The following is a 27,884-nucleotide window of genomic DNA, read 5'->3' on the forward strand; positions in this document are numbered from 1 at the left end:
TTTATTTTATTTTTTATTGTTGTCTGTCTTTGAACATGGTTGCCTAATCAATACCTTCTCACTTCTAACTATAGAACACAAAGCAACACCAGGGTTTGCAGATATGAACATTCAGAAAGCACATGGAGGCTACTGAACACTACGCCACCCGAATATAGGACATTACGCTATGCTGCTGGATGAGCAGAATAGGCAGGGCTTTGCTGGAAGGTTACACAGAATTATAATAGTGTATTTGTTGGCTTGACGGAGGGTCGTTGGGTCAGAAAATAGTTGCGTATGCGGTAACCACCTGGAGTTTTCTGTCCTGTGTTTGTGTGTCTTGACCTGATGAGGATGATGATGATGGTATGGAGAAGCGTCATTCCCGGATGTAGATCCGCGTACAAACAACATCATCTGCACCAAAAGTCTAGAGGAGACAAAGGAACATTTGAATATATTTATTTGGTACTGTAGGATTGTGTGTTTAAAGATATACATACACCAAACATTCAGTGAATAATTCACCTTAGCCTTTATATAGGCTACTTGGCAATTGGTAACTCTAAACGAATTTTGACACCAAACATCTAATGGAGAAAAAAAACATTCCTGTATTGATTAGACTGTCTAAGTAAACAGCTAAAGGTGCTGTAGGTGGTATTTTTTGGTTAAAACGAACATATTTGTGTTTAGTTAAATCTCTACATTCCGATATATTGCCATACAGTTTGTTCAGCTTTAGTCAAAAGAAAATGCATTTTCAGGTGGGTTATACATTTCATCCAGACAGGAGATCCCACAAAATATTATCAGCTTATATTACAGTTCCAGATTTATTTGATAATTTATTTGTTTCATCAACATGTAGGCCTACTTTAAGATACATTTTATTATTTATAATTTTTTTCACCAGATTCTTCAAATTCTACATTCCTCCACTATTCTGTTATTTTCTGTGAAGCACAATTCGTTTTCCAGAGTATGATAAGTGCTACAAATTGAGTTGGACTTGACTTGAGTTTAACTTAATTTATGTGGCTTGTTACCAGTACTAGAATCACTGAAATGAATGAAGAGAGGGTTTGTTTCTTGACAGCTGTTTTCCTTGCTAGCAGCTCTGTGTACTAGTTATTATTGATTATTATTATTATCAAAAATGGGGTGGTGGGCCGGGGGGGGGGGGGGGGGGGGTAAGTCCCAAGTCCCATACCAGAAACTTGACTGCACAGAAAGAAAAGTAACTAACTAGGGTTAGGCTATAAATAACAAACTATGGACTACGTTTTTCCGCTACATTACACTTTTCATTATGCTAATCACTTTGGGTCACATTCAAAATGTTATGATGAAACCCCAAGCAAGCTGCCTTCATAACTGGTTTGTTCGTCCAATCCAAATCTGAATGCGCAAGCGATGAGTTGCCTGAATCCAATTCTCTGATGTGCCATCATTTTTTTCAAAAATTGTGTCTGACGTGGCCATGGAAAATTGCTAGACTTTGCCTCAAAGTGTTTTCGATATAAACCAATTAAATGGAGCGTGCTAATCCTTATGGAAATGTGCCCCACTTACAGTGTGAACTGCCAAAAACAATCAAAGCATTGCATTTATGATTGTATGTCCGTCTCTCTGACGCTGAGCTAAATCTCTGTGTATTGTTCTGTTGGATGCTTTCCTCATAAATGGATAGATGCTTCTATATCAAGCATGTCATTCTTCTGCTTTTGTCCTGTTGGAATGAGGCTGTCTGGGCGCAGAGATGACTCATGTCTGTTTTTCCGTTGAGAAACTTTGTCTCCTCTGGGACAGAAAACAACCTTATGAGTGTTGAATCCAAACTGCATTAACTTGATTCTGCCCTACTTTAGTCAAACTGAAGTGTATAAACTGTCTATTATAGCTGGCATGTGGGTTTATGAAAAAATTACAACTAATATGTATTGGTGCTCTGATGAGGCTGATACCGATCATCACCGATTATTTTCCTCAGGATCTGCCAATGCTACCAATTATATAAAAATAAAAAAGTTTACTATTTGCTACCACAGTCTCTGTACCAGCTGTACTTTCTTAGAATGGTCTTACCCATATTATTGTACCCATATTATTGTACCTATATCGATGACACTGTCTTTGCATAGACTCATGGTTTTATTAAGGTTGACCATTATTCAACACACATTAATCTCTTTATTAGGAACTTCAAATATTATTCAATATCAGCTATATGCTTCAATATACTATATCAGTCAAATGCTAAGTGACACATTTTGAATTTGACAGAAATCATAAAAGATCGGATTTTGCAATCGGGTAATTTGGCAGATCACTGTCATTTGGAGTGAAAATCGGCTGATTTATATTGTGGTCAATCAGAACACCCTTACTAATATTAGCTGTATTGGTATGCAGTGATATAATTTATTTTCTATTTGTATTCATAGACTGATGTCAATATGTTGTGGCCTTGGCCTTTTAGAAGGAAAGCTATAAGATGATTTTTTTTTGCAACATGTAAAATTGCATAAGATTGATACGTGTGAGTCACATGAGGAGAGGAGAGTGGAGGAAAGTAAAACAGGAAGAACAGGAGAACAATGTCACCCTTTTAATTGACATACAGTGAAACAGGAATAGCTTCTGGTTCTGTACCAGTGAAGACAGTCATGGTTATAAACATGACTGTCTGAACAAGCTCTGGTCCCCACAACTCATCCAGCAGACAGTGTGAGTGTGTATGAGAGCATGTGCGAGTGTGTGTGTGTGTGTGTGTGTGTGTGTGTGTGTGTGTGTGTGTGTGTGTGTGTGTGTGTGTGTGTGTGTGTGTGTGTGTGTGTGTGTGTGTGTGTGTGTGTGTGTGTGTGTGCGTGCGTGCGTGCGTGCGTGCGTGCGTGCGTGCGTGCGTGCGTGCGTGCGTGCGTGCGTGCGTGCGTGCGTGCGTGCGTGCGTGCGTGCGTGCGTGCGTGCGTGCGTGCGTGCGTGCGTGCGTGCGTGCGCCTGCCTGTGTGTGTGACGTACGTTGAGCTGACTTAAACATGTACGCTCACTACTAGTGTATGTGTACTGTATGTGCCTACATGTGTGTGTTTGAGGTGAGAAGAGCAGAGTTTTGTGTAGCTATTCTTCTACTTGACTCTCTCTGTCTCTGGCTGCTCCTCTTCCTTCTCTTTTGGTTCATCAGTTGCCTTCTCTCTTTCTCCCTTCCTTTCTCTCTCTCTCTCTCTCTCTCTCTCTCTCTCTCTCTCTCTCTCTCTCTCTCTCTCTCTCTCTCTCTCTCTCTCTCTCTGCTGTCATGGTTCAGTCAGATCAATGTTGTCCATTAGATGTTCTCCTCCCTGCAGACCACATCACACCCACCCTGCTCTTATCACCCTGACTGTCAGTATAGGTCAGCACAGATAGAAACAGCCTCTCCATTCTCTTAGGAAGCAGGTGGTCTAATCTTTGTATTGGGTTTACTTCACATTGATATGTTTATTTAATGTGGATGGCGGAAGGTACACACTAAAGAAGACGGGCAGGATTTGATCCTATGTCAGCTAAAGTTACTGAGGGACTGTCTGTAGCACTGGATGCACAGAGCAGCATTTACAGCAGTTTTGTCATTTCAGTTTGCAAGCTACTCAAATCATATACCCAACCTAGTATAGATAAAAATTGGTAAATATAAGCTTGGTTGCTATATGACAAACTGTGTGCTAGGTAGGGAGTTACGATTAGCAATACAACTTTGAACAAAGTTGTCATGTCATAATATCCTTGAGGATGTTCTTTGCTGTGATTACATGTGCTTTATGTTTAAAGAACATCCTTTCAGGGTTTTATTTCGTTAATAAATGCTGTGCGCATGATGCACATCTGCTGACCCGCCTTGTCGATTCCTGCCTGAAACTCGGGTGTTACACAAACATCCTGCGACTATCACACAATTCATCCTCCCAGGACCTGTATTTATTCTCTAAATCCACAGACGAAGGGTTTTCTTTGTCTTTCTGTTGGTTTTGTTGGACATTAGCTCTTTGATAGCACTGCAGAGCGTGGGAGAGAAGGGACGAGTTCAGAGAGGAGAATTGAGGTCAGGGAGTTTCTAAGAAGGCATTCTCTGTGTGTACAGCAGTGGTTCTCGAAGTGGGGTCCTATTTGAAAATAGCATCATGCAGAATGTCCCATTTCACAAGTTTTCAAACGGTATAAACATCGTGAAAATAGCAGATCTACAAGCTCACTGTTGTGAGCTTGTAGATTGGCTATTTTCAAATAGCTGAAGTATAACATAGGTCTTAATTGGTTAATGCATGTATATGTATAACATGTATATTCCAAATCTACAAAGTAACTAGTAAATAAAGTTTTCAAATAATTGTATTGGAGTGAAAAGTACATATTTGGCGCTGAGATGTAGAGGTATATGGTATAAGTTCAAAATTGTACTTAAGTACAGTACTTGAGTAAATGTACTTTCCACCATTGATAATGCAACATCATTCTACACAACACATAATGTAACAACTTTATTTGTATGGAAATATGCACCATTTGTGTATTTTCTCATTATGTTCCCTAGATAACAGCTTGCTGTGAAACATGCCTGTGTATGAAAGCTGCTGTGCAAATAAAGTTGAACTTGACTTGATCAAACAGAGCTCTGTGCTCTGCATGGTGGCTAATCCATCTCATGGATGTTTATAAGGCTTTACAAGATGGAGGAGATGATTGAAAAGGACATTAGGAGCATTAAGGACAGGAGGTAGAAGCTCCCGCTGCTCTCCTTTCTCTACGCTCTGTGGGGAGCGATGAAAGCTGGCTCTCCCTGGGAGAAGGGCCTTCTCATTTCCTTTATGGATGAACTTCTCCTGTGTGGCTCTGTCCTCCTCTCCCTGTCTCAGTCTCTTAACCATGTCCCTGCTCTGACAACACTGGCTCCCTGTTCAAGTCCAGTGTTTGCAGAAGGCATTTTGAAGAGAGTTTGGCCACAGCCTGCGGCATGACAGTAAAAAAACTAATGGAACTAAATGGATGGGTCAATTTGGTTCCAATTGTGCACTTGCAGAGTTACAAATGGATAAATCGACACCGAAGATTTTACTGTGAGGCTTCACATCTTCATTGGTAGTTTGATAGAAGTTTGGTTCACTATATAATAGCCTAATTTAGAATTTGAAATCCGACATTATCAGTGGTCTGATATTTCTTAATAATAGACCACTGCTCTGCCTCTGTTTATGTTGCCATGGAAGCTTGTTGTAAGCTAATAAAATAATTATTAAAATAAAAAAAACAATTCCTTGAGATGAGAGTGGTGATGAGGAAAGTAATCATGACAATGATGAACTGTAACATAAACCACAATGATGTTGATGATGATGATGATGAGATATAAGGATGTTCTCACCAGGATGAGCTCATCTCCGTTCAGCTCTCTGGTCCAGAATGTTTTGGGTCCGTCTCCGTCCAGCAGTGTCTGCTGACAGCGCATCTTGTTCTCTGTTTCCCAGGTGGGCAAGCTCTGTAGGAGCACAACAAAGAGATCACAGATCACTGCGCTGGTCTGGATCTGGTCTGGTCTGGTCTTGTCAAATGTAGGAAGGTAAGGGTCCATTTGGTTACATTTGTAGACTCGATTTGAAAATGGATAAACACTTAGTATTTTACCGTCTGTGTGTGTAGCCTACAGATGAAAGCATGGCTCTCCCAGGGGTATGGGTTCAAATCCCTGCATTGCTAAATGGCTGCATCTAAAGAATGAAGACAGAATGCTACGAGGGGAGGGCAAGTAAACTCAAACACGATAGACACTGGCTGGATTGCCATGGAATTGCCTGTGCCCTTTCATGCTACCTATAGGAGGATGAACCCCACTGATTTTTGTGACGTACTTCTAACACGGAATTCATGGTGGATAGAGCTTATTTTCCAACCTAAAGTCCAGGCCGCCCTCAACCCTTTAGCGGTGTGAAAAAAAAACACCAAATCCTCTTAACATTCAGGTCAAAGTCTAATCACTACAATAACAGTTCAAGTGAATCCAACAGGATTAGTCCCAGTTCAACCTCAGCATAAATTTTTCCCTGAGTGAAAAAATGAGACGTATACTGTTCTAGAATCATGGAACCTTTGGTTATGATTAGAAATTAGAGAGGCTTTGACTTTGAATACTGAATTTAAACTTGAGTGACTTTACGCCAGTGAATTACACCACTAGGCTGATGCCCTTTGGGAACTGGTTATGCATGTCGTGCCTGTTAGGTTATATATGCAATACCTGTCGTACCCATTGTACCTGTTTACAGAGCACCTGTTGTACCCATTGAGTAATTTGTGCAGTATCCATTATCACAGTACTTGGAAGTCATGTCTTTATATTAATGACTTCAGGGATCTTCGTATATGGGCATGAAATGGACACAGACAGAATGACAGATGCAGAGATCTCCATATATGGGCAATATTGTCGCATGTTGGTTCTGGACAACCGCCGTTCTCCATTGCTGCATATCACTCACTCACTCGTTCACTCACTCGCTCACTCACTCGCCCACTCACTCATGCATTTATAGATATAGAATGTTGTGTATTTATATAGATGATATCAACCACATTACAGACAGTTAAAAACTAAACATCCAAAAAGCATCCTTCATTTCTATGTTGAACTATTGTATGTTCAACTTAAAGTAAAATTCCTGAGAGCAAGACGATAAAACATAAAAGATCATTCTCGAAGAGATATGTGTCAGATTAGCCTACTGTTCAACACATGAATAATTTATATGAAAAACATCTGACCACTGGGTTACCTAAGTTCTCCTGTCACTGGTTCTTATACATGGCATAGTTATAGTTAATGAGGCCTGCAGTATTTTCATTTTCCATGCAGCATTGCGGAAAACAGACCCTCAACCACTTAAACCCTCTATTCTTAGAGAAACGGACCTGAGTTGCAACAATACTTGGTTCGTGTTTTTTCTCGTCTACACCAAACTCTTCACCAAAAATAGCCGATCAACAGGCTCACAATGTGACGCGTTGTGTGCTTGTAGATCTGCTATTTTTGGCTAATGTTTCCCTCAGAATATGGATGCTGCCATTGCTGGGTCTCAAGTGGTTAAACATCTCTGAAGGTGGTTTTATAAGGCTTTTATAATAATCATTGAATTTTCATTCAATTATATTTCATTCAGTTTTACTGCAGGTTTACAACATTCCAGAGTTTTATCTCAGAGACCAATATCGTTTTCATTTCAGTTAAATATTTTCAAAATGGATAAGAAATAGTTTTGGTGAATTCATTTATTTCCCATAAAATTAAACATTATTTCCATTTCTCACAATTGTGATATTGTTCATTATTATTAATAAAATAAAAGATCTGACTTTTGAGAATGGGGTATGTTGCCCAGTGGCCATAAAAGGGAAGCCCTCAGGAACAACCTGGTGGCTCAGATGCATCAACAACATGAGAGTTTCACATCCCTCACCCTCATCTCTCTTCCCGTTCCCTATACTGTCTCACCCTCATTTCTCTTCCCTGTTTTCTGTCTCTCTCACTCATCTCTACTCTCTTCCCTGCACTGTCTCACCATGATTTCTCTTCCCTGTACTATCTCACCCTCATCTATCTTCCCTGTGTCCTGTGTCACTCTCATCTCTCTTCTCTGTCCTGTCTCAGTCTGCACTGTCTCACCCTCATCTCTCTTCCATGTGTTCTGTTTCACTCTCATCTCTCTTCCTTGTCCTGTCTTGGTCATCTCTTCTCCGTACTGTCTCACCCTCTTCTCTCCCTGTGTCCTGTCTCACTCTCACTCATCCCTCTTCCCTGCACTGTCTCACCGTGATTTTCTCTCCCTCTCCGTCTCACCCACATCTCGCTTCCCTGTGTCCTGTCTCACTCATTTCTCTTCTCTGTCCAGTCTCACTCATCTCTTTTGGTTTGGATATTGCATGTGTCTTTTTAAACAAGGTTTATTTTCAGTTTTCAAATACAAAAAATGCACACACACGCACGCACGCGCGCACACACACACACACACACGCACACGCACACGCGCACACGCACACGCACACGCACACGCACACACACATAATTGACAAGTCATTCGATGTTAGCTCCAGGACACTAATTAGATTGATTACCTCCTCCCCACCCACCTTCCCTACAGACCTATCCTAAATCATGTTCCCACCCCATTTGACAAGTTATTTTAAATTAGAATGAAACCATAATGACTTATGACAATAAGATTAGGCCCACATCAAAACGTTTTACTGTAAAAAGCTGCTGCAAATTCTCACTAAATAATGGTTCCAGTGTGTTGATGAACATCATCATCATGTAACCTATTGCAGTTTAAAATCTTTAAACATTAGTTTTCTCAGCTATGGAGCAATCCATAAACATTTTTACAGACATATGTAAAGTACACAACTTCTCAGAATTTTGCCTTAACACTAGTTTGAAATCTGCATTTATACAATTTTACAATATCCACAATCCCTCAGTATTATGCCAAACTCTACACAGCTGTTTCCAATGTTTGCTTGATTACATGGACTCTTCTCTCACTCACATTCAATCATTCACCACTCAACAGCTGTGTACCAACATTCTGAGGATTTTCACATAATTTCTTAAATTACTTAAGTTTTCTTGATTATTGCGGTCTGATTTATTTTGTTATAGTTTTCAGAATTGTGGGGCTGTGGCCTAATTTGGTAACATATGAATATGTTTCATTAAATAAAATACAAGTAACAAAAGAGGATCTTACGAAGTTCCAAGTGCAAAATAAGAATAAGAACTACGGAGTGTTAATAAATGGTCCAGAAATAATGAACATGCTATGTGATTCAATTTGATCATACTTATAATAATAGTATCATAATGTTTCCATCCACCATTTAAAAAATTCTCATCTTTGTTTTTTGGTACGATAAAATGGTACTGTGTATGGAAACACCTGTTGGAAACATGTGGGAATGTATCATGCTGACATGGCTTCGGCTTGGAATTGTCCTATTCCTCTGCAAAAAAAAAAGAAGTGGCACAGGTGCCAAACCTCATATTAACAAGAAATGTTTTCAGTATGTTCATAAACCATCAAGCTTCTGATTATAAACGGCACCATATGGACATGCTCCATCATAGAACGCACAGAGTGCACCATTGGCACAGTGCTTGGACACACGTGACAATGTATAATTCAAATAAAATAATATATATAGTGCAAATATTCCCATTCTGTCCTAGATGTGAAATCAATAGCCTAAGAAATGCTACCCAGCATTTATGCCTTTCTGTGAAGTAAAGTGGCTTGCATGAAGTCGCATTTTCTATCGCCATGGAACTTTCAGGAAGACAATCTCTCTGTCATTGAATGGTTTGATGAACATAGAAATAAGTAAGCCATGGCCCATGGCCTTCTCTGTCACCAGACCTCAACCCAAGTTAATACTTGGTGGCAGACACTGGAATAACAGCACCAAAAGATGTACCTTCCCTGCATAAGAGACTGTTGTCATATACCATCAACAGAGTTCCGATCTATGTAAAGAAAGACCCTAAATGTCTCTCCCCTTTACGGTGACTGTAGCAGAGGACAAGACAGCCAATAACTAAGATAGTGTGTCTAGCCAAGGATGTCTAAAGATATTGAATGCACACGTGTGTGGTAGGATCGTTTTTTACAATGTAGTAGAGCCGAGAATATGTTTGGAAATCTGTAATGTTACAGACTTCAACAATGGTTTTGGAATCTCAACAACATGCAGACTTAACAGGAAGACTTGGTTGAAGAAAATCCCTTTCAGCACTCCTTGACAATGGATGCTGGGGACTGATGTATTGTTTCAGCCAGACCTGGCTTTAGAGACGAGGTGATGTGGGTCGGCTGGAGCTGGGCGAGGGGGTGTAAGGGATGGGACTTGGCATTGGGGAGAGGGAATCCACACTGGATTCGCTCTCTGACAGCTGTCTGCACAGCGCCTCGGTGCGTTCCATCTCTCGCTGGAGTTTCCCCTGCAGGCGAACGTTCTCCTCCCTCATGTGCCGCTCCTCCTCTACGTGTTGGGCGCGCTTCTCTGTGTGCTGCAGCTCTGTGGTGTGAAGGCTCCTCTTCAGCCTCTCCACCTCGTTCTTCAGGAAGCGGATGTGCCGCATCATGTTCTCTGGCGAGTCGATATCCATGGATACGTCCCTGGGGGAGGGAGGAGCCGACACCGGCTGGTCCAACTTCCCCTGGAGCATTCTTTTCTCAGCCTCCAGTTTGTCCATGCGTTTCCACAGTCTGTTGACCAGAGCTTCCTGCTCCTGCTCTAATGTGTTCTCAAGGTCGATCTTTTCACGCCTCAGCTGTTCCAGGGTGAGCTGCTTGGAGACGGTGTCGTTCTCCATCTTCTTAATCTTCTTCATCAGCTTGTTGAACTGGAACTCCTGCTCCTGCTCTAAGTGCTGCTCCAACGCCGCTTTCTCGCGCTGGAGTTGCATGAGCTTCCTCGACAGATCGTTGGTGAGAAATTCCTCTTCCTTCTCATAATTGACGGCCAGAGTTTCCTTTTCTTTCTGTAGGGTCTGTATCTTCTTAAACAAAGTGTTACTGATAAACTCTTCCTCCTGCTCTGCTCGTGCTTGAATGGTGATGCTACCCTTGCGGAGGTCCTGGTTCTCCTCCTGCAGGGATTTGCACTTGAGTTTGGACGTCTCCAGCTCGATCTTCAGAACTTTGTTCTCCTGCTGCAGTGAGGACAGGCGGTTCGTCAACTCCTCCACGCGAAATTGGGAAATGACTGCACTCGGTTTTCCAGAATTTCCAGAACTCGGGGTGGCCGAGCTGCTCCAAGCTCCGTCGGTGTCGCTCTCGCTTGCACTGTCCACCATGGCTGCGTGTGTGGGGTGGTGATGGGTTGCAGGAACAACAGCGGCTGCAGGCAGACTAGAACCGTGTGACCTTGCTGGCGATTGTTGAAATAGTGTCACTCTATAGTTACCTTGCCCAAATATGGAATCATACGTCATAGATCAGTGATATCATAGACCCGTAACATGAAGTCAGTATTCTGGGAGCCATGCCATTATTTTACCCCGTCTTGTTTTTCTTCCCAAAATATCCGATTGACCGGGTTGAACCCCTTCGTGGGCCGGGTTTGACACCCCTGCTTTAGGCTCTCCAGCCGGCCCAAGACTCTGCTACACTGAACAGCAGAAGGGCATGGACCCACTGCTTTCCCTACACTCTCCCTCCCTCTGCACTGTCTTTTTTCCTTTTTGTTTCTAATAAAGGCAGAACCCAGAAAGTCGATTAGCCACGGCCCCATTCTCCTGCAAGCATCTGTCTCTAGCCATGACTGGGATAGATTTGCTCTCTCATTCTCTCCACTACACAAAAACACACAGACCCACATGCTCCTTTCTCTCTCTAAACCAAACAACACAGGCACACGTAAACCAACATACAGTGTACAAATATAGATTCTCTGTCTCAGCCAAACACATACAAACGTATACACACACAAACACAAATAAGACTAAATCTATCCTAACAATGAACACTGCACACAATACACACAGTGCAAAACCAAATTCCACCTACTGTCTGGAGGCATTTGTTTTTCTCAACTGCTTGTTTCTCTGGATCGAGACTTATCTGAACATCTGCTGTTGGCTGGCCTTGAGCCTCTCAGCGCTCGACATTTCAAACACCTTTCTCAGTGAAGAAAGAACGTGTCAAAACCTAAGTGGAAGAAAATCTCCAGTCCTGTTTCGTTCGTTTAAGACTTTCTGAAATGTAGAGCATAAAATAACAATCTATAATAACAGTCTAATTCTTGTGCTCTGCCTGTTGTGTCATAAGCTTAGATGTAGTCATATGTTTGCATGGCCATATGCCTGCACCAATATGAAACAAGTGTATTCCTTAAAGGACTTTTTTTTCTATCAATCACTCACTCACACATGTTGCTTGTGTCGCATTCCTTCGCGGTGAATGAAGAATCCAAAAGCAAAGATAATACCTTACGAATTGAAATAGGGGTGCAAGATTCACAACAGCTAAATTAAAATTTGAATCTGTTTATAAATCCAAAACAACTCTTGCAGTATAATCCATGTGTCTTGTATCCAATATGCTGTACATTTATGATTGTGTAATTACTGTTACTGACTGTTAATCTGGATTGGTAATAGAACATTGACAAGGTATGTGGTAGCTTTCTGATAAATAGTTTTAGCCTAATAATCACAGATTATTAGTGATGACAATTATTACCAGAGATACCAGTAATATTAATCCTGTAGGGTTGTTGTTGGAGCAAGTACAGAATGTCTGCTGTAAATGATGGCCATACTGCAGCTGTAGAATTGAACAACTACAACCACATTCATGATTTTACTAAGTGGAAGGAATGAGGGATTTTTATTTGAGCCACTGGCTCAACAGCGATTGAACACAGCCACTGGCTGTGTGCTTGAGTCATTGCTAGTGCAACCTTGCAGAATTTTTACTTGAATCTTATTTTTCTGTTGTAAGGAGGACGTGAAAATCTGATATAACACCAGATGATGTAAAATCTCTTTTGTATTTATTATTATTATTTATTTACAGCATATTTTATCCTATTTATTCCCCCCCTCATAGGCAGTGAGCATGAGATGTATTCAAGAGCCAAACCATTAAGATCCTTGTAAACAAATTGGTATCGAATTGGACAGTGACATGGTCTATAGGAGTATAGTATAGGAGAAATGTGTTGTGAGCTTGTAGATTGACTATTTTGGCTACTTTCCCGCAACACTATTTTTTTATCGTTCAATTTTTAACAAACAACACAAGACAAACAAAAGGGGGAGGGAGAGAAAAGATACAATGGAAATGGCATTCGGATACAATGACATGCCATCGAGCACCAGATTGGTATCGGGGGTCAAGGCAGGCCTCAAGCAGGCTCAGAGAGACTGAGGAGGAAGGAGTTGTGACGTAGAAGGAATAGAGACAACTGCAGTCTACACATCTGACACCAGTTAACTGCAGCGAGTTACACGGAGTTAACTGCAGCACAGAGTTCAGAGTTGCGCTAATAAGCAAGGATAATTAATAAACAATACATGGGAGAGTGTGTGTGAATTATGGTCCAAATTGTTCAATGACTAATGTGATGTATTGTTGTGATCTGCTTTGATTCATTGATCGCTATGTTTTCTCTATAATGTGTATTGTCACTCATTTGAAATGTAACAGTTCAATGTGTGTAACCATAGCGACAGTGTTGACTGTGTTACCTAAATGTTCTGCTAGGGACCTCAATGCATATGGTCCTGTGTCGACCCTGGTCTTGTGTGATTATGTCCATCTGTGTCTGATGTGTTTCTGTTTGTCTGATAGATTTTTATTTATTTTGTCACATTGTGCTGCTGTAACGCCTCAATTTCCCTTTCGGGGATTAATAAAGTATATCTAATCTCATCTCATCTCATCTCATCTCAACTCATCTCATCTCATCTCATCTCATCTCATCTCATCTCATCTCATCTCATCTCATCTCATCTCATCTCATCTCATCTCAACTCATCTCATCTCAAGCTATGTTATAATAAACAATTGGTGGAGAATTCGCAACAATGTTAGAGAAAGCCTGAAGAGGCTGTGGAATTCATGTCATGTTCGAGATCAGCTAGCAGGGGTCACAATGACACAGTAAACTGTAAGCTTTAATCATGGCAGTGTGTTCAAAGTTCCATGGTGACAGGGTCACAATTTGGTCTAAAGTTCGAGGGTCTGAAGTTTAAACATGTCTAGACATTATTAGGTCGATATACCAGGTCATAGTAACTTTATGACACCAGTTCAATGCCATGGTGTCTGGGATCATAGTAACTTGTCACTTCACATTTGACACAGTGACTTGGCCCAGTCTGGGGACAGGGGTGAAAGCTATTCTAAGACGATGTTATGGTTAGAAATGATAACTAAGAGGCAGGTGATAGGTAGAATGAGTAAAGTAGGTTGTACAATTGATGAGGTCATCAGGCGTTTAAACGGTATTGCACAACCTTGTTCGGGGGGCACTCCACCCCCAGGAAGGACATGAACCCTTACGAGGAAGCATCATGCTGCTATACGGATGCGAGGATTTGTGAAGGGTTCCTGTTGGAATCATTGAACAAGGATTTAACGGAGCTTGTTGCCATTCGAGGATTTCTGGGGAAAAAAACATTCCGTTCCCATTGAAAAGCAGAATCCGCCCGCATAGGCAGAATTAAAGTTCAGTGTGACCGCACCCTTATACTGTATTCTGCATTATCTCTCGTGAGGGAGGTGCAAAATGTCTTTGTACCAAAGTGGGGCAGTAGGAGGGTTTTCTTTTATCCAATTAATAAAAAATGGAAGATTCATCTCTGTCATAGGAAGTAGGGCATTCATTTACAAGAATAAAAACAAAAAAGAAAGTTGAAAAATATGGAGATACAAGGTTTCTGCCCAACAACAACTATATGGAGCTGCTGCTGATAGGGCACCATATGTGGAAAAGTTGTTTATGTAATGGAGAGTCATGTTGTGTGTGTTGTAATTCACACTCCTATTATCCATCTGGCATGCTGCTCCCTGAGAGCAGATAACATCAGCACCACCTGCTCTCTCTCCATGAAACAAACTGAGTAGGTGAGTCCAGGTGATATCTCTGATCTCTTATTGGTTTCACTGGTGAAATCCATGTCACTTTTGAATGGATACTAGTGTGTACTGTTGATGAATAGCAGACAGGTTGAAGAAGCAGATTTAAGTCTTTGAGACATTAAAACAAATGCTCTCTCTCTCTCTCTCTCTCTTCCTCTCCTCTCCCCTTTGCCTTCATGGTACTGTAGGTTACTTACACCAAAAGTCTGTCTCTAGGAAAGACTACAACAAGGCCTGACGTGAACAAGGAAACAGCCTGCCATTGAATCACTCATGGCTACATGAGAGGAGAATTAGTGGTCAGACAGGAAAGCTGAGAGAGAGAGAGAGAGAGAGAGAGAGAGAGAGAGAGAGAGAGAGAGAGAGAGAGAGAGAGAGAGAGAGAGAGAGAGAGAGATGAGAGTATGAGAGACAGACAGTAGGAAAGCTGAAAGAGAGTAGGACAGACTGACAGTAGGGAAGTTAAGAAAGACAGTATAGGAGAGATAGTCAGTAGGAAAGCTTAGAGGGAGAAAAGTGAAAGAAAAGAGAGAGGCAAATAGTAGGGAAGCTTAGAGGGAGACGTCAGCGTCATCATGCTATCCCGGTACTTTGTTTTCTAGCGTTTTTACATGCCGTAACATTTTTAAGGAAGCTTGCCATACAACTTCGCACACCAAAACTGACGCCACGCAAGATCAGTTTCACATGAGATGGATTTCCAAATTTCCACTAGACTTCCTGCACTTTGCATGTGAAAACATGTGCAGTCACACCGAACTTTAATTCTGCCTATGCGGGTGGATTCTGCCAATATTTTTCAATGGGAACGGAACGGTTTGTTGCTATTCGAGTATTTCCGCCAAAAAAATAAGCAACAATAAGATAAGCATTGGCAGAATCCACCACATGGACAGAATCGAAGTTCGGTGTGACTGCACCCTTAAAGTTTAGTTGCTTTAAAACTAACCTAAAAACATGGCTGACCTCAAAGTACAACTGGTTTTAGAATTCTATCCCCCACCAACTTAATCCATCCCTTCCCCTACTTTCTCTGTAAATATATTTGCTGCTACTTGAGCTTTTACGATTATGTAATGTATTGTATGTCTTAATGAGGAATTGAGTACAATGGACCACAATAGAAATAAGCCCCTCAGGAATTAAAAAAATAAATCCTTTTAGCTGAGTTTTCTTGACTGCACTGCCGTACTGTTATCAAACATCAATCAATCAAAAGAGGAGAGTAGGCTTTGGTGGGTTTGACCAGTTAAAGGCACATGGTTCTGGAAGTAAGCATCTTATAACGGATATGGTAAATGCAGTACAAAGCTGTATTGAGACTAGCACTTGCCTTATTTATACTATCTCTCTCTCTCTCTCTCTCTCTCTCTCTCTCTCTCTCTCTCTCTCTCTCTCTCTCTCTCTCTCTCTCTCTCTCTCTCTCTCTCTCTCTCTCTCCCTCTCTCTCTCTATCTCTCTCTCTCTCAGTACTGTGGTCCAGGCTGCTCACCTCCTCTGTCAGGGACTAACGGCATGTAAACCTCTCAACCACAGAACCACAAGACCACTTTCCCCAGAGGCCACCCCACCCCTCCACACACACACACGCACGCTCACTCACACAAACTCACTAATGTAGAGTGTGTGTGTGTGTGTGTGGGGGTGTGTGCGTATGTGTGTAAATGCACATGCATTTGTACACGCACCAACATACATGCTTGTTCACTCTTACACACAGACAAATGCACAAACGCTCCACCACAAACACACATACAGTACATATACACAAGCAACAATACTTGAATACATAGGTACAAGGAACAATGGCTGGGTGATATTGACTAAATTAGATATCACCGACCACCTTGATATTGATAATGTGATGATATTTATATTGATATTAGGACCCGAGGGAGTAATGTCCAACCCTCAGGTCGCTCCCTCAGGTCTGGTGATGCCAACCTCCTGGACATCCCCAAGACAAAGAAACAAACCTGGGGTGACAGGGCTTTATCAGTTTCCGCCCCCTCCATAAATAGAACTCACTCCCAGTTCACATCAAAGCTGCCCCCACCTTCGCCACGTTTAAAACCACACTCAAAACGTTGCTTTTCAGACTCGCATTCTCTACCTAATTCAAACATTTTTTTTCAATTATTTTATTATTTTTGTTTAACTTAGTTTTTACACTTTTTAATTAGACTTTTTAGCAATTAAGTTGTTTTTATGTGTTGTAGTTTTGTAAAGACACTTTGAGTATTCAGAAAACAGCTATATAAATTGCATGTATTATTAGAGATTCTGCACATTTATAGATAGAGTGTATAATGTCGCCCAGCTTTACAAGGAGCTTGTTTTATATTAGAGTGCTGCAACAACCCAACATTAAACAGCTGACTCAAGACTTCCACCCAAGCACAGTGACAGTTCCTTCACATTAGTACAGCAGATCTTTGCAGAACATACATTTTGACAGTAGACTATATATTGCATCATTAACTCTGCTCTCCCAGACAGAGAGGCTAGGGCCTGTCTGTGCTGTCACTATGAGTGCCGTCTATCGTGCCCACTACCTAGAATGGCCCAGGGGCCCAGACACAGGAAGATGCTACCGTGCGTCTGCTGGGAAACAATTGGGTAATGTTTACTTGCTTTAAAATGCAACATGATAGCCACATGTAGCACCACCACCCATCAGACAAAAGCATGAAATACACTGGAGGCAGAACTGACTCTTTATTAGATAGCTGTATGTAAATTCATTGGTGTGATGCATTGAAATATAAACTCTAATCTGCCAGGCTTGTGCAATGTGAGTTGAGAAAACATCACATATTCAAGTTCTTGGTTGAATGGTATTGACAAAATGTTGTGAATGCACGTATTTGCACATTTTCCCATGCAATTGTCTCTCCACAAGTATGAACACCACTGCATGACGTTTCCCAAGAATTCTGGAAATTGTGAGTTTGGTTTTATAAAGTGGTGGAGAGAGTTTGATCTATTAGTTCTACTCCATGGGAAAATAACTTTGAAGGAAAAGCCTGGTGCTTTATTCACCCTCAGTTGTATTTAATTAGCAGATAAACTCAGTCAGCTGTGATATATATAATAAAGGTAAAGTACATTTTCAGAGCTTCTTCGTTACGAATAAAGGCACCAACTTCTATGATTGAGGCATTAACTCTATCATATGAATAGTTTTGATGAAAAATATTTGCTTATATTTAGCATTTTTGTATAATCTATTCATCGCGTGTGTGTAAAGGCCTTTATATGTAAGAAGTCTACTGACACTCACCCTTTTATGATTATGACACAATTTTCTACTCTAAAACATAACAACTAACACATTTTGTTCTGAAGGAAGTGGTGTCTTCTGGATTGTAAACAACCTATACCACAAATGCCATTTGTTCATGATGTGGTTTGAAAAGCATGAAAAATGTTGTATAGCTATACAATATGTCTGTCTAGTCACCACATCTCAGCCCAGTAGAGTGGGAAAGCCAAACTGTCAAGAGTTCAGTTCTCTAATATGATGGGTTTTGAATGAATATTGAATTTCAAGACATTAAAATACTTATTTACCGTGTCTCTGCAGCGTAAGGGAAATTAATTGACCCCAATTACTGCTTCTTCTCAAATTCTCTGCTTCTTCCAATTTCATTTGTACTCATACAGTACGTCTGATTTCAGTAAATACAAGGTTCAAGAGTTTTATCGTCACATGCTTACAGCGCAGCTGTCGCAATGTTGCAGGCAGTGAAATTCTTGTAATCAAAGCTTTGTCAGTGTTGTGGATAATAACAATACAAATAATGAGAACATGAAGAAGATATATACAAAATAGCAGAGGAATTGTGTTGTGAAAGACGTAGCTTTCTATATGGATATTTAACATCTCTTTGGAATTAGAGCCTCCAACTGAAGATATAGGACTGATGTTGTAAAATCAAGCCACTTTACCACAGAGACTGACAACATGTCGTTGAGAGAAGTTAGACACCGGCAGTTTCAAATGGGGTGTAACTGAACTCTAGTAAGGTGGCTGCAATGTCTTGTACAGTGATTGTAATTCTCTTGTTCCTCGTGGATTAGCTGTCCTTCCTTATCTGCTTCTACAAGAGTATACATTACATAGTGGCCCTGGCAGAGGAACGGCAGTTAGCTACATCCTCTCATTCCCCCCCTCTGATACCCAGGTGGAGGCACGCATTGCAGCTTGTCTGGCTGACATCTCGGAGTGGATGTCGACAAACCACCTGAAGCTCAACCTGGACAAGACCGAGCTGATGTTCCTCCCGGGGAAGGGCTGTCCGCACCGAGACATGGCCATCACCATTGATAATGCTGTGGTGACCTCAACTCGGACTGCGAAGAATCTGGGTGTGACCCTGGACGATCAACTGACGTTCTCGGCAAACATCGCATCAGTGACAAGGTCCTGCAGATTCCTCCTCTACAACATCAGGAGGATTCGCCCCTTCCTCACGGAGAAGGCAGCTCAGGTGCTCATCCAGGCTCTTGTCATCTCCCGCCTGGACTACTGCAACTCCCTCCTTGCTGGTGCTCCGGCATCTGCAATCAGACCTCTGGAGCTTGTTCAGAAAGCTGCGGCTCGTCTGGTGTTCAACCGCCCCAAGTTCTCCCACACAACCATCCTTCTCCGTTCTCTACACTGGCTCCGTTCTCTAACCCTGGTGCTAGCCTATAGGGCAGTGAAAGGAACAGCTCCTTCTTACCTCCGGGCTATGGTCGATGCCTACACCCCTGCCCGACCACTTCGGTCTGCCACCTCGGGGCGACTGATTGCCTCGTCACTCAAGGGTCCTTCTGGCCGATCCACACGGTCACGACTCTTTTCTGTTCTGGCCCCACAGTGGTGGAATGAACTTCCCACTGATGTTAGGACAGCAGAGTCACTGCCCATATTTCGCCGCAGGCTGAAAACCCACCTCTTCAGGAAACACTACCCTTCCTCTCTGCCTGACCTACTTGTTGTTAACTAGTTGTACGAACGCTTGTTTTCTATTGCTGTATTATTTATTGGATCTTGTTTAGTCGATACACTTATTTGTTTTAGCTCATGCTCATTTGATTTAGCTATTTTTGTCTCATCTGTTTAAGGAAATAGGTGGCTGATATATTGCACTTTTACCTTAGCGCTAGGTATACTCTTGGTTGCTTGTTTTTGCAGAAAATGCAGTAAGACTTGTGGTGATTAGTAGTTTTCGTTCCCTACCTATGTTGAATACACTTATTGTAAGTCGCTTTGGATAAAAGCGTCTGCTAAATGACTGTAATGTAATGTAATGTAATGTACATCAGTAGGCTAGGCTATTATCTTTCAAAGCACTAGACCATGGCCCAACTCGGGAACGATGTAAGTCGGTAACATGAGTTCAACAATCCCCAGTTATGCACACTATGAAATCATTGAACATTAAAGTTGATATCATTACTCTGTTGTCTACTGTTCCAGGTGGAGGTTCTTATTGCAGTGCCAGTGACTAAGGACAGGGCCTTGTAGCGATATCATTATTCTCGGTTGCTGTGTGAGAACTCTCCCTCAGGCTCCAGACCCAGAGAGAGGCTGTCATCCATCTGATCTCAGCCCAAGCTCTCTAATCCGGCTGTCAGACGTTAGCCCGCTCCCAACCCACTGGAGCAAGTGTGGAGGAGGTGTTCATTTCTCATGGACCGAATCAACAGTCATATAGTATCGAGAGAACCCTGAAGCCTTTGACTGATCTGTGCGTGCGTGCGTGCGTGCGTGTGAAAGCAGTTGAATGGGGATGAAAATAAGTCTTACATAATAGTAGAGTAGTCTTCACTGACTCATGTTACCTATTACTTACTTAAAATTTCATAATATAATTTTACACAGCGTAAGGAATCCAATTTACTGTACTTAAAGGACCACTTCTCCCATTTTCTATCTCTCTTCATATAATTGGTCATAACTAATGCTCAATATGATGGCATCATATCTGTCTACTCACTGTCTCAGCGGAGGGCTGTGGACAGTTCAGAAACCTGCCTACCAGTGACATCATAGGCAGGTTTGGTCATTTCAAACAAGATTTCAAACTTCTTTTTATTAATGCAGGAATAATAGCTTCTATTTCAGCATGCTAACTGTCTAGGAAGAAAGAGGCTGTTGTTTCTATTAGGTTGGAATCCCCATTAAAGATGTCATTGGTAGTTGGTTTTCTGTCCATAGCCCATCAATGAAATGCAGAGTGAGTAGACGGAAATTGTGCCATATTATAATGAGTATTAGTGAGGACCAATTACATGAAGACAAGGTTGAAAATGGGTAAAGTGCTCCTTTACATGTAAGTCACTGTCTTTACCCTTGGGGAATAACCGACCGCACAACCTTCTTCTGTAACTGTAAGTAAGACTCTGTTAGGGCTGGCAGATATGGACAAAATCCAATATGAATACCTCAATATAATGTGACTATAATACCGTATTGTGACGATAATATAAATGTTCTATAAAACAATTCAAGAATTGTCAAAAATAGTGAAAATGGCCAGTCTACAAACTCACACATTTATAAGTATAAAATAAGGCTTACATGATAAAAAACAGGAAAATACATACACTTTTGCCATATCACGACATTACGAAATGTTAAATCCCAGATGATATATAGCCTCATATATCACAATATCAATCTAATAACAACACAATGCCCATTATAGGCTCTACAATTGAAACCCAGTCTTCCTACCTTGACTTTGCGGCCGTCCACCGTCTCCTCGTTGAACTCCTCTCCAACGTGAAAGTTGATCTCGGTGGTCCTGACCGTAGTGGAGGTCTTGATGTAGAACTGCTCTCCGTCCTGACGGATCTCCACATGGGGTTTAGATGCGGCAGCTCCAGCCACCTTCCTGAGCATGGCGTTCACACCTGGACCAACACACGGTCATGGTTAGAACATAGAATTGAAAATGTGAAACATGGACCGGAAGCCCGCTGGCTCCGAGCACATAACCTGCACATTCCAAATGTGGGTGCCTTTATTTTTGATTGGACAGTAGGCTGACAGGAAATGGGGAGAGTGAGATGGGGAGTACCATGCAGTAAAGGCCGTCGGGAACCTGCGACACGCTGTCAGGCTACATCGTAGCCTAGGTGCCCGGACCGCTACGCCTGCGGTCCGGGCCCCAGCTTCTATTTTTGAACAGATTTGGAGATTTATTTTTATTTTTTATAATTGATTAAATCAATTAGCTCAAATAACTGTTGCACTTCTATGTATATATGTATATAAAATACTACATATGCACAATTTCAGTTACAGATACTGAATGCTAAGATGCAGCCTGTGGATCTGTCTTTAAACAACCTCCTAGCAGAGGATGCATCGACTAGCCCTGCTTAGTGATGAGCACTGGATAGTCTCAACTGTCTACTGGTTGAGAGGGACGGAGCAGGATAGAGAGAGACAGAGATAAAGGATGAGACTCTTTTTCCTTGAGGCTATCAGAGCCCTGGATGAGGACATACAAATCTAATCATTGACTGGGAATGGCATGGCTCCCATGTGGATCTCAGACTTCATGTGGCCAGCCTGTGACGTGAGTGGTCTATGACGCATCTATGACGTATCTATGACGTAGTACTCCAAATCTGGGCAAAGGTTTCAGCCCGATGGGAGACCTATTGACTTCCATTATGAATTAAAGTTCATGAAAAGACACTAGTGGAGGTACTTCTTTCGCCTACTGGCAGATTAGCTCTGGACGTATGCAGACACACAGGCCATTTTAGGCCGAGTCACACTGAAAAATAACTGCCTTCAATCTGTTAACATCAATTTTTTTCTCACAAAAATGTATACAACTGTAATATGGCATATTCAATATATCTGGTAGCTAAATTATTTCCATTTTTCTTTTTTACCCTTTTTTTAAATCTGCGTACTGATATAGAGAAAAAGGGAGATAGACAATGAGTAAGAAAGAGAGAGATGAAAGTGTGAGGGGTTGATGAGCGAGATGTAATCTGTTCTGGAGGCAGACACCCCCTGCTTTGTTTAGTCTGGACTCTAATTGACCCAAACAGTCTCTGATTTGACCCCCTGTCCTTCTGTCCTGGTTTCCACTTCACTCCACCCAACCGCAGGACCCCATGACCCCTCATGTCATATCTCATCACATACTGTACGGCAGTGGTTCTCAGCAGGGGTCCGGGGACCCCCTAGCGGTCCTTGAGGGGGTTCCAGCCACAGCTAAATGATTGAAAGTTATTGTAGGAACAAAATGGACACTGTAACTCAGAGTGTACGAATGTAGATTTGCGAACAGTCAGAGTTAAATTAAACAGAGTTTACAGTGTGGATAGGGTTCCCAGCGATAAATGTGCAGCACACAAAATACTGCAGCAAAGGCCAGCTAGCAGTCCACAATCTCTAATGAATTATTCCTGTATGTACCAAACGTGATGTGTCATCTCGAAAACACAAAATACAGCTCACAAGATGCTACAGTATGACTGCTTATATGTCCGACGTCTATAGCAAAGGACAGTGATCTCAACCTGTGGTCACATCTACGTACATTGTCTACCAGTAGTATACAACACATAATGCAAGAAATATTCAGGGATTTAATTCCTTGGCCTACTGTGCACAGTAAATGTGGCGCTGATCTGTCCATGTGGTTTGCTAGATTATTCCTGGAAACATAGCTAGACAGACAGACAGACACACAGACCCTCTTCTAGATGGCTCACCCCATAGGTGCCTCACTGTAAAATATTTAATGAGGGATTATGTTAGATTATGAAGAGACAAGATTATGTAAATGAGAAAAGATGAGATAAGGTCAAATAAGATTTAACTATCTATAAATGCACGGAATCTGTCTGTCTGTCTGTCTGTCTGTCTGTCTGTCTGTCTGTCTGTCTGTCTGTCTGTCTGTCTGTCTGTCTGTCTGTCTGTCTGTCTGTCTGTCTGTCTGTCTGTCTGTCATGTCTGTCTGTCATGTCTGTCTGTCTGTCTGTCTGTCTGTCTGTCTGTCTGTCTGTCTGTCTGTCTGTCTGTCTGTCTGTCTGTCTGTCTGTCTGTCTGTCTGTCTGTCTGTCTGTCTGTCTGTCTGTCTGTCTGTCTGTCTGTGATGTCTGTCTGTCTGTCTGTCTGTCTGTCTGTCTGTCTGTATTATGACATCATAATATTGACAGAATAGACTGGGCTCCAAGTGGGTACTGCACTAAGTACTCCAACAACGGGTAAAACAAGGATTGCATAACCGGAGGGGCATGTTTGCCCCACGGGCATCGCCCCAGTAATATGTCAAATTAGATTACATTTATGTACAATGAGGTAAGAGGACACATCAGTCTCAGCTTTTGTATACAGACACAAAGTACAGGCATCCTCAACTTTTTCCAGTCCATGCTTGGTATGTCTTCGTTGCTATAGCAGTCAATGTTTTCCATCTAAAACCTTATTGTGTGTGTATTTGACCTCAGATTAGATTCAATGAGGTCAGATCAAATATAATCGCAGAGGTTTTAAGTTAAGAAATGGTGTAACTAAAGACAGAAATGTAGACATTAAACAAAGTTCAGTCACTGAAAAGCAGAGAGAAATCAGTGACATTTTGACACTGGTGCCAGAGTGAGACTATTTGGCCCCGATTGTCATACAAATAATCCCATTAAAGTATGACAAGCCAGATTGGCAGTAGGTTTCCTTTTTGCCCGTTGGTGGTAGCCGGGTAAGACTGGCATTTGTGAGCGTGGCACCACCCTGGCGTGTGTGGCAATAACCCACTTTGCCATGCCCTGTGTGACTGCCAGGACCATCTGGCCTTTGCCTTGTGCTTCACACACTGCCAAATGTTCTGCTCCTCTCACCTCACTGCCACCTGCTAGCATGAGCACTGACAGGGAACGTCCCAGACCAGGCACTCATGAGCGTATAAAAGTTAAAGCCTTTTATTAAAAAGGGCTAGGAACAGATTAAACACACCAACACCTATTGGCTCACGCCTGCATCAGGGTGTCTTGACACACAAAAGGAGTGCAAGGCTCAGCACAGGACAGTAGCCTTTCATATTAATATTGATATTATGTGTTTGCTTTATGTTTTGGGGGGAATAGTCAGCTTTCTTACTTACTGTCTCTCTCCTACAATGTCTCCCTCAGTCTCAGCTTTACTGTTACTGTCTCTCCTATATTGTCCTCATCTCAGCTTACCTACTGTCTGTCTCTCCTACACTGTCTCCCTTTCAGCTTTCCTATGGTGTGTTTTAATAAAGAATACATAGGCTACAAACTGTATTGGACGGCCCACTCCCTTTATTTAAAAAATAATAATCTGTCTGACCAAGCGCGTCTTTGATAATTTCTGGAACGTTCTATAAATGTTCTCTAAACAGATGATGAGGACGTTTATGGGAAGTGACGGCACAACACTGTTGGAATCTACGCTAACTAATTCTCTCTTCAACCGGGAGCTTGTGTAACAGAGGAAACGAATGATTTGCTGATGTTAGACACAGTGAATGTGTACATGAGAGGATGGAGGGCTGAGTTCTGGTGATGTCACGATCAGACCTAATCTGTCAGTCACAAACCATGTCCTGAATGATCAGGCATGGTTAATGATTCTAACATTGCACACAGACATTTTCACTGCCACCCTGATTCAGTGAAAATACTAAATGTATTATGTATTAAGTGTAGAATGATTCTAACACATGCGACACAACATCGCAATGCAGTGCATTAGCAGTGATGCATCAATAAAGGATTCTCTCATTTGAAATTAATTGGCTAAACATGGAGGGTGCCTTATTAAGGGCCTATGAATCATTGCTGCATTGCCATTGACATGTAATCCAAACAGGCATCAGGGGGTCGCAAAGCTATGACATGGAAGCTGCATCTCAAACAGAATAGCAATATACACTCTCAATAACAGATCATTGTCAGGTGGCATTTCTAATACATCCATCATCCATGTTATTTTATTAATTAATTTGATGCACTTTTACACACACACACACACACACACACACACACACACACACACACACACACACACACACACACACACACACACACACACACACACACACACACACACACACGCACACACGCACACACGCACACACGCGCACACACACACACACACTTTTCCAAACCACACTTTTCACATGTTGTCACAATAGAATGATTGGAATGGGTGAAGGTGCTCTTTGATGAACTTTTACGAACTTCAAGTCAAAACCATCCAGGGTTTATTACTTATACTCAGTTTCATTCCAAAGGGGGCCACACACGTTGGAAAGGTCTGCATTCATGGTATATGCCAGACAAGCTCATTTACCAAATAAGTAGAGTTTTCACTTCATTCCAGTTAATGACCAGCTGTTAACACAAGTCATCACCACAACCCCATAATCTTACAACATGCATTCCAATAACCACGCAACAGGGAATATTCACTGGCAGATTGCAAAATTATTAAAAACATTTTTTTGTCTTTCTTTTTTGGGCTTGAATACCCAAGTCTGTTTCAGGGACCTGGCGTGGCGAAAGACTCTTACACACAATCGACTGACCCAGTTAACTCATCCCATCCTAAACCATCACTATCATGAGTTAAGACACAGAGAGAGAGAGAGAGAGAGAGGAGGGGGATAAAAGAACAAAAGGAAGCAGGGGGAATAGCGTAGCAGGACTCCAGAGAGACAGAGGCAGACCTCTGCTGGCATTGCTAATGCATGCCCTAGTTAAACGCTTAACATGAATAATGTTGTTCCTCACCGCATGCCCTGGGACGCGACACTAACAATACCATGCCTGTTTGCCATGGAATCCTGACTGGCAACGTCTCACATCTCTGCTCTGTGGAACCCAGGGGCTTCCCTAGTTCCCTCATCAGCTCACATCTCTCTCTCTCTCTCTCTCTCTCTCTCACTCTCTCTCTCTCCCTCCTCTCTCTCACACTCTCTCTCTCTCCTCTCTCTCTCTCTCTCTCTCTCTCTCTCTCTCTCTCTCTCTCTCTCTCTCTGCCTCTCCCTCTCCTTCACTCTCACTCTCTCCCTCACCCCTTTCCTTCTTCCTAAGAGAGGGGCAGACTGCAGAGAGAGAGAGAGAGAGAGAGAGAGAGAGAGAGAGAGAGAGAGAGAGAGAGAGAGAGAGAGAGAGAGAGAGAGAGAGAGAGAGAGAGAGGAGAGAGAGAGAGACTAAGAAAAGCAACATTGTGTTGTTTGGAAGTAAGGTGCTCTGTTGCGAAAGAGCGGCAGTGGTTGTGATGGAGAGTCCTCTCGCATGAGATGCAGGGATGCAGTGGTGGATTACGAAGGAGAGAGGAGAGGAAGAGAGGACAGACAGACAGATGGAGGTACTGTAGGTAGATGGATAGTTGGATATTAAGCAGGGAAAAAGAGAAAAAGGGCAAGAGAAGAGAGGAAGGGGTGATGGAGGGGATGCAGATGGACAGACAGACAGACAGACAGACAGACAGACAGACAGACAGACAGACAGACAGACAGACAGACAGACAGTCAGACAGACAGACAGACAGACAGACAGACAGACAGATAGACAGACAGGGTAATAGAGGCATCTTACCCAGTGCTTTGAGAAGTTCATCAAAATTCTCGCTGCTTTTCATCTTCCAGGTGCCGGCAAAGTTAGGCATGACTGCAGAGGTCTGAATATACCAGGCAAAGACCCCGGACCGCTCTGCTCTCTGTACTTCCTTCTCAATCTCTCTCTCTCTCTCTCACTCTCTGTCTGTCTGTCTCTCTCTCTCCCCTCCTTCCCTCCTCCCTCTCTCTGTGTCTTTCTCACTCTTACACTTTCTCTCACAACCCTCTTTCTTTTCCTGTCTTTTTGTCCGTCTATCTGTATGTCTCTCTCTCTCTCCCTCTCTCTGTCTCCTCTCTGCACTGGTCTCAAACTTCTGATTTCACACTATTACACCACTTGTCTCTTCCTGGGGCTGTTTCCCCCCCCCCCCCTCTCTCTCTCTCTCTCTCTCTCTCTCTCCCCCCCCCTCTCTCGTTTTCTCACTCGTTTTCTCTTGACTCACTGTGCAAGCTGCTGATGTGAGTGTGTGTGTGTGTGTGTGTGTGTGTGTGTGTGTGTGTGTGTGGTGTGTGTGTGTGTGTGTGTGTGTGTGTGTGTGTGTGTGTGTGTGTTGAATACACTAGTCTTTAGGATGCGGGTGAGATCCCTCCCACTCGATGCCCTGTCCCATTAATCCAGGAGAAAAAC

At 42.3% G+C, this 27,884-nt stretch overlaps 3 protein-coding genes across 3 annotated transcripts in view; all 3 read right to left on the bottom strand.

The window, feature by feature from the left end:
• crabp1a (cellular retinoic acid binding protein 1a) lies at positions 1-27,417 on the bottom strand. The gene is made up of 4 exons (XM_080437729.1): positions 27,237-27,417; positions 21,379-21,557; positions 5,378-5,491; positions 1-412 (listed from the first exon to the last, which is right to left on the bottom strand). Exons 1-4 carry the CDS (start codon positions 27,304-27,306, stop codon positions 362-364), a joined length of 414 nt encoding a protein of 137 aa, XP_080293855.1. The 5' UTR covers positions 27,307-27,417; the 3' UTR covers positions 1-361.
• The window catches only part of adpgk (ADP-dependent glucokinase), a 270,498-nt gene that overhangs the window by 106,045 nt on the left and 136,569 nt on the right, over positions 1-27,884 (bottom strand). The window lies entirely within an intron of this gene.
• Positions 9,848-10,858, bottom strand: LOC308091583 (coiled-coil domain-containing protein 6-like; the record flags this gene model as incomplete). The annotated part of the gene is made up of 1 exon (XM_080437246.1): positions 9,848-10,858. The coding sequence occupies one exon, from the start codon at positions 10,856-10,858 to the stop codon at positions 9,848-9,850; it is 1,011 nt and encodes a 336-aa protein (XP_080293372.1).

The sequence above is a fragment of the Gymnoscopelus braueri genome, assembly GCF_963280865.1.
Source record: "Gymnoscopelus braueri genome assembly, chromosome: 9".
Classification (NCBI taxonomy): Eukaryota; Metazoa; Chordata; class Actinopteri; order Myctophiformes; family Myctophidae; genus Gymnoscopelus; species Gymnoscopelus braueri.

Excerpts from the sequence above, each read along its gene's own strand:
- crabp1a (XM_080437729.1), bottom strand. The coding sequence starts at position 27,306 with ATGCCTAACTTTGCCGGCACCTGGAAGATGAAAAGCAGCGAGAATTTT. Across the intron at positions 5,492-21,378 it reads TGGACGGCCGCAAAGTCAAG|AGCTTGCCCACCTGGGAAAC; the intron begins GTAGGAAGACTG and ends GTGCTCCTACAG. Across the intron at positions 413-5,377 it reads ACGGAGATGAGCTCATCCTG|ACTTTTGGTGCAGATGATGT; the intron begins GTGAGAACATCC and ends TGTCTCCTCTAG.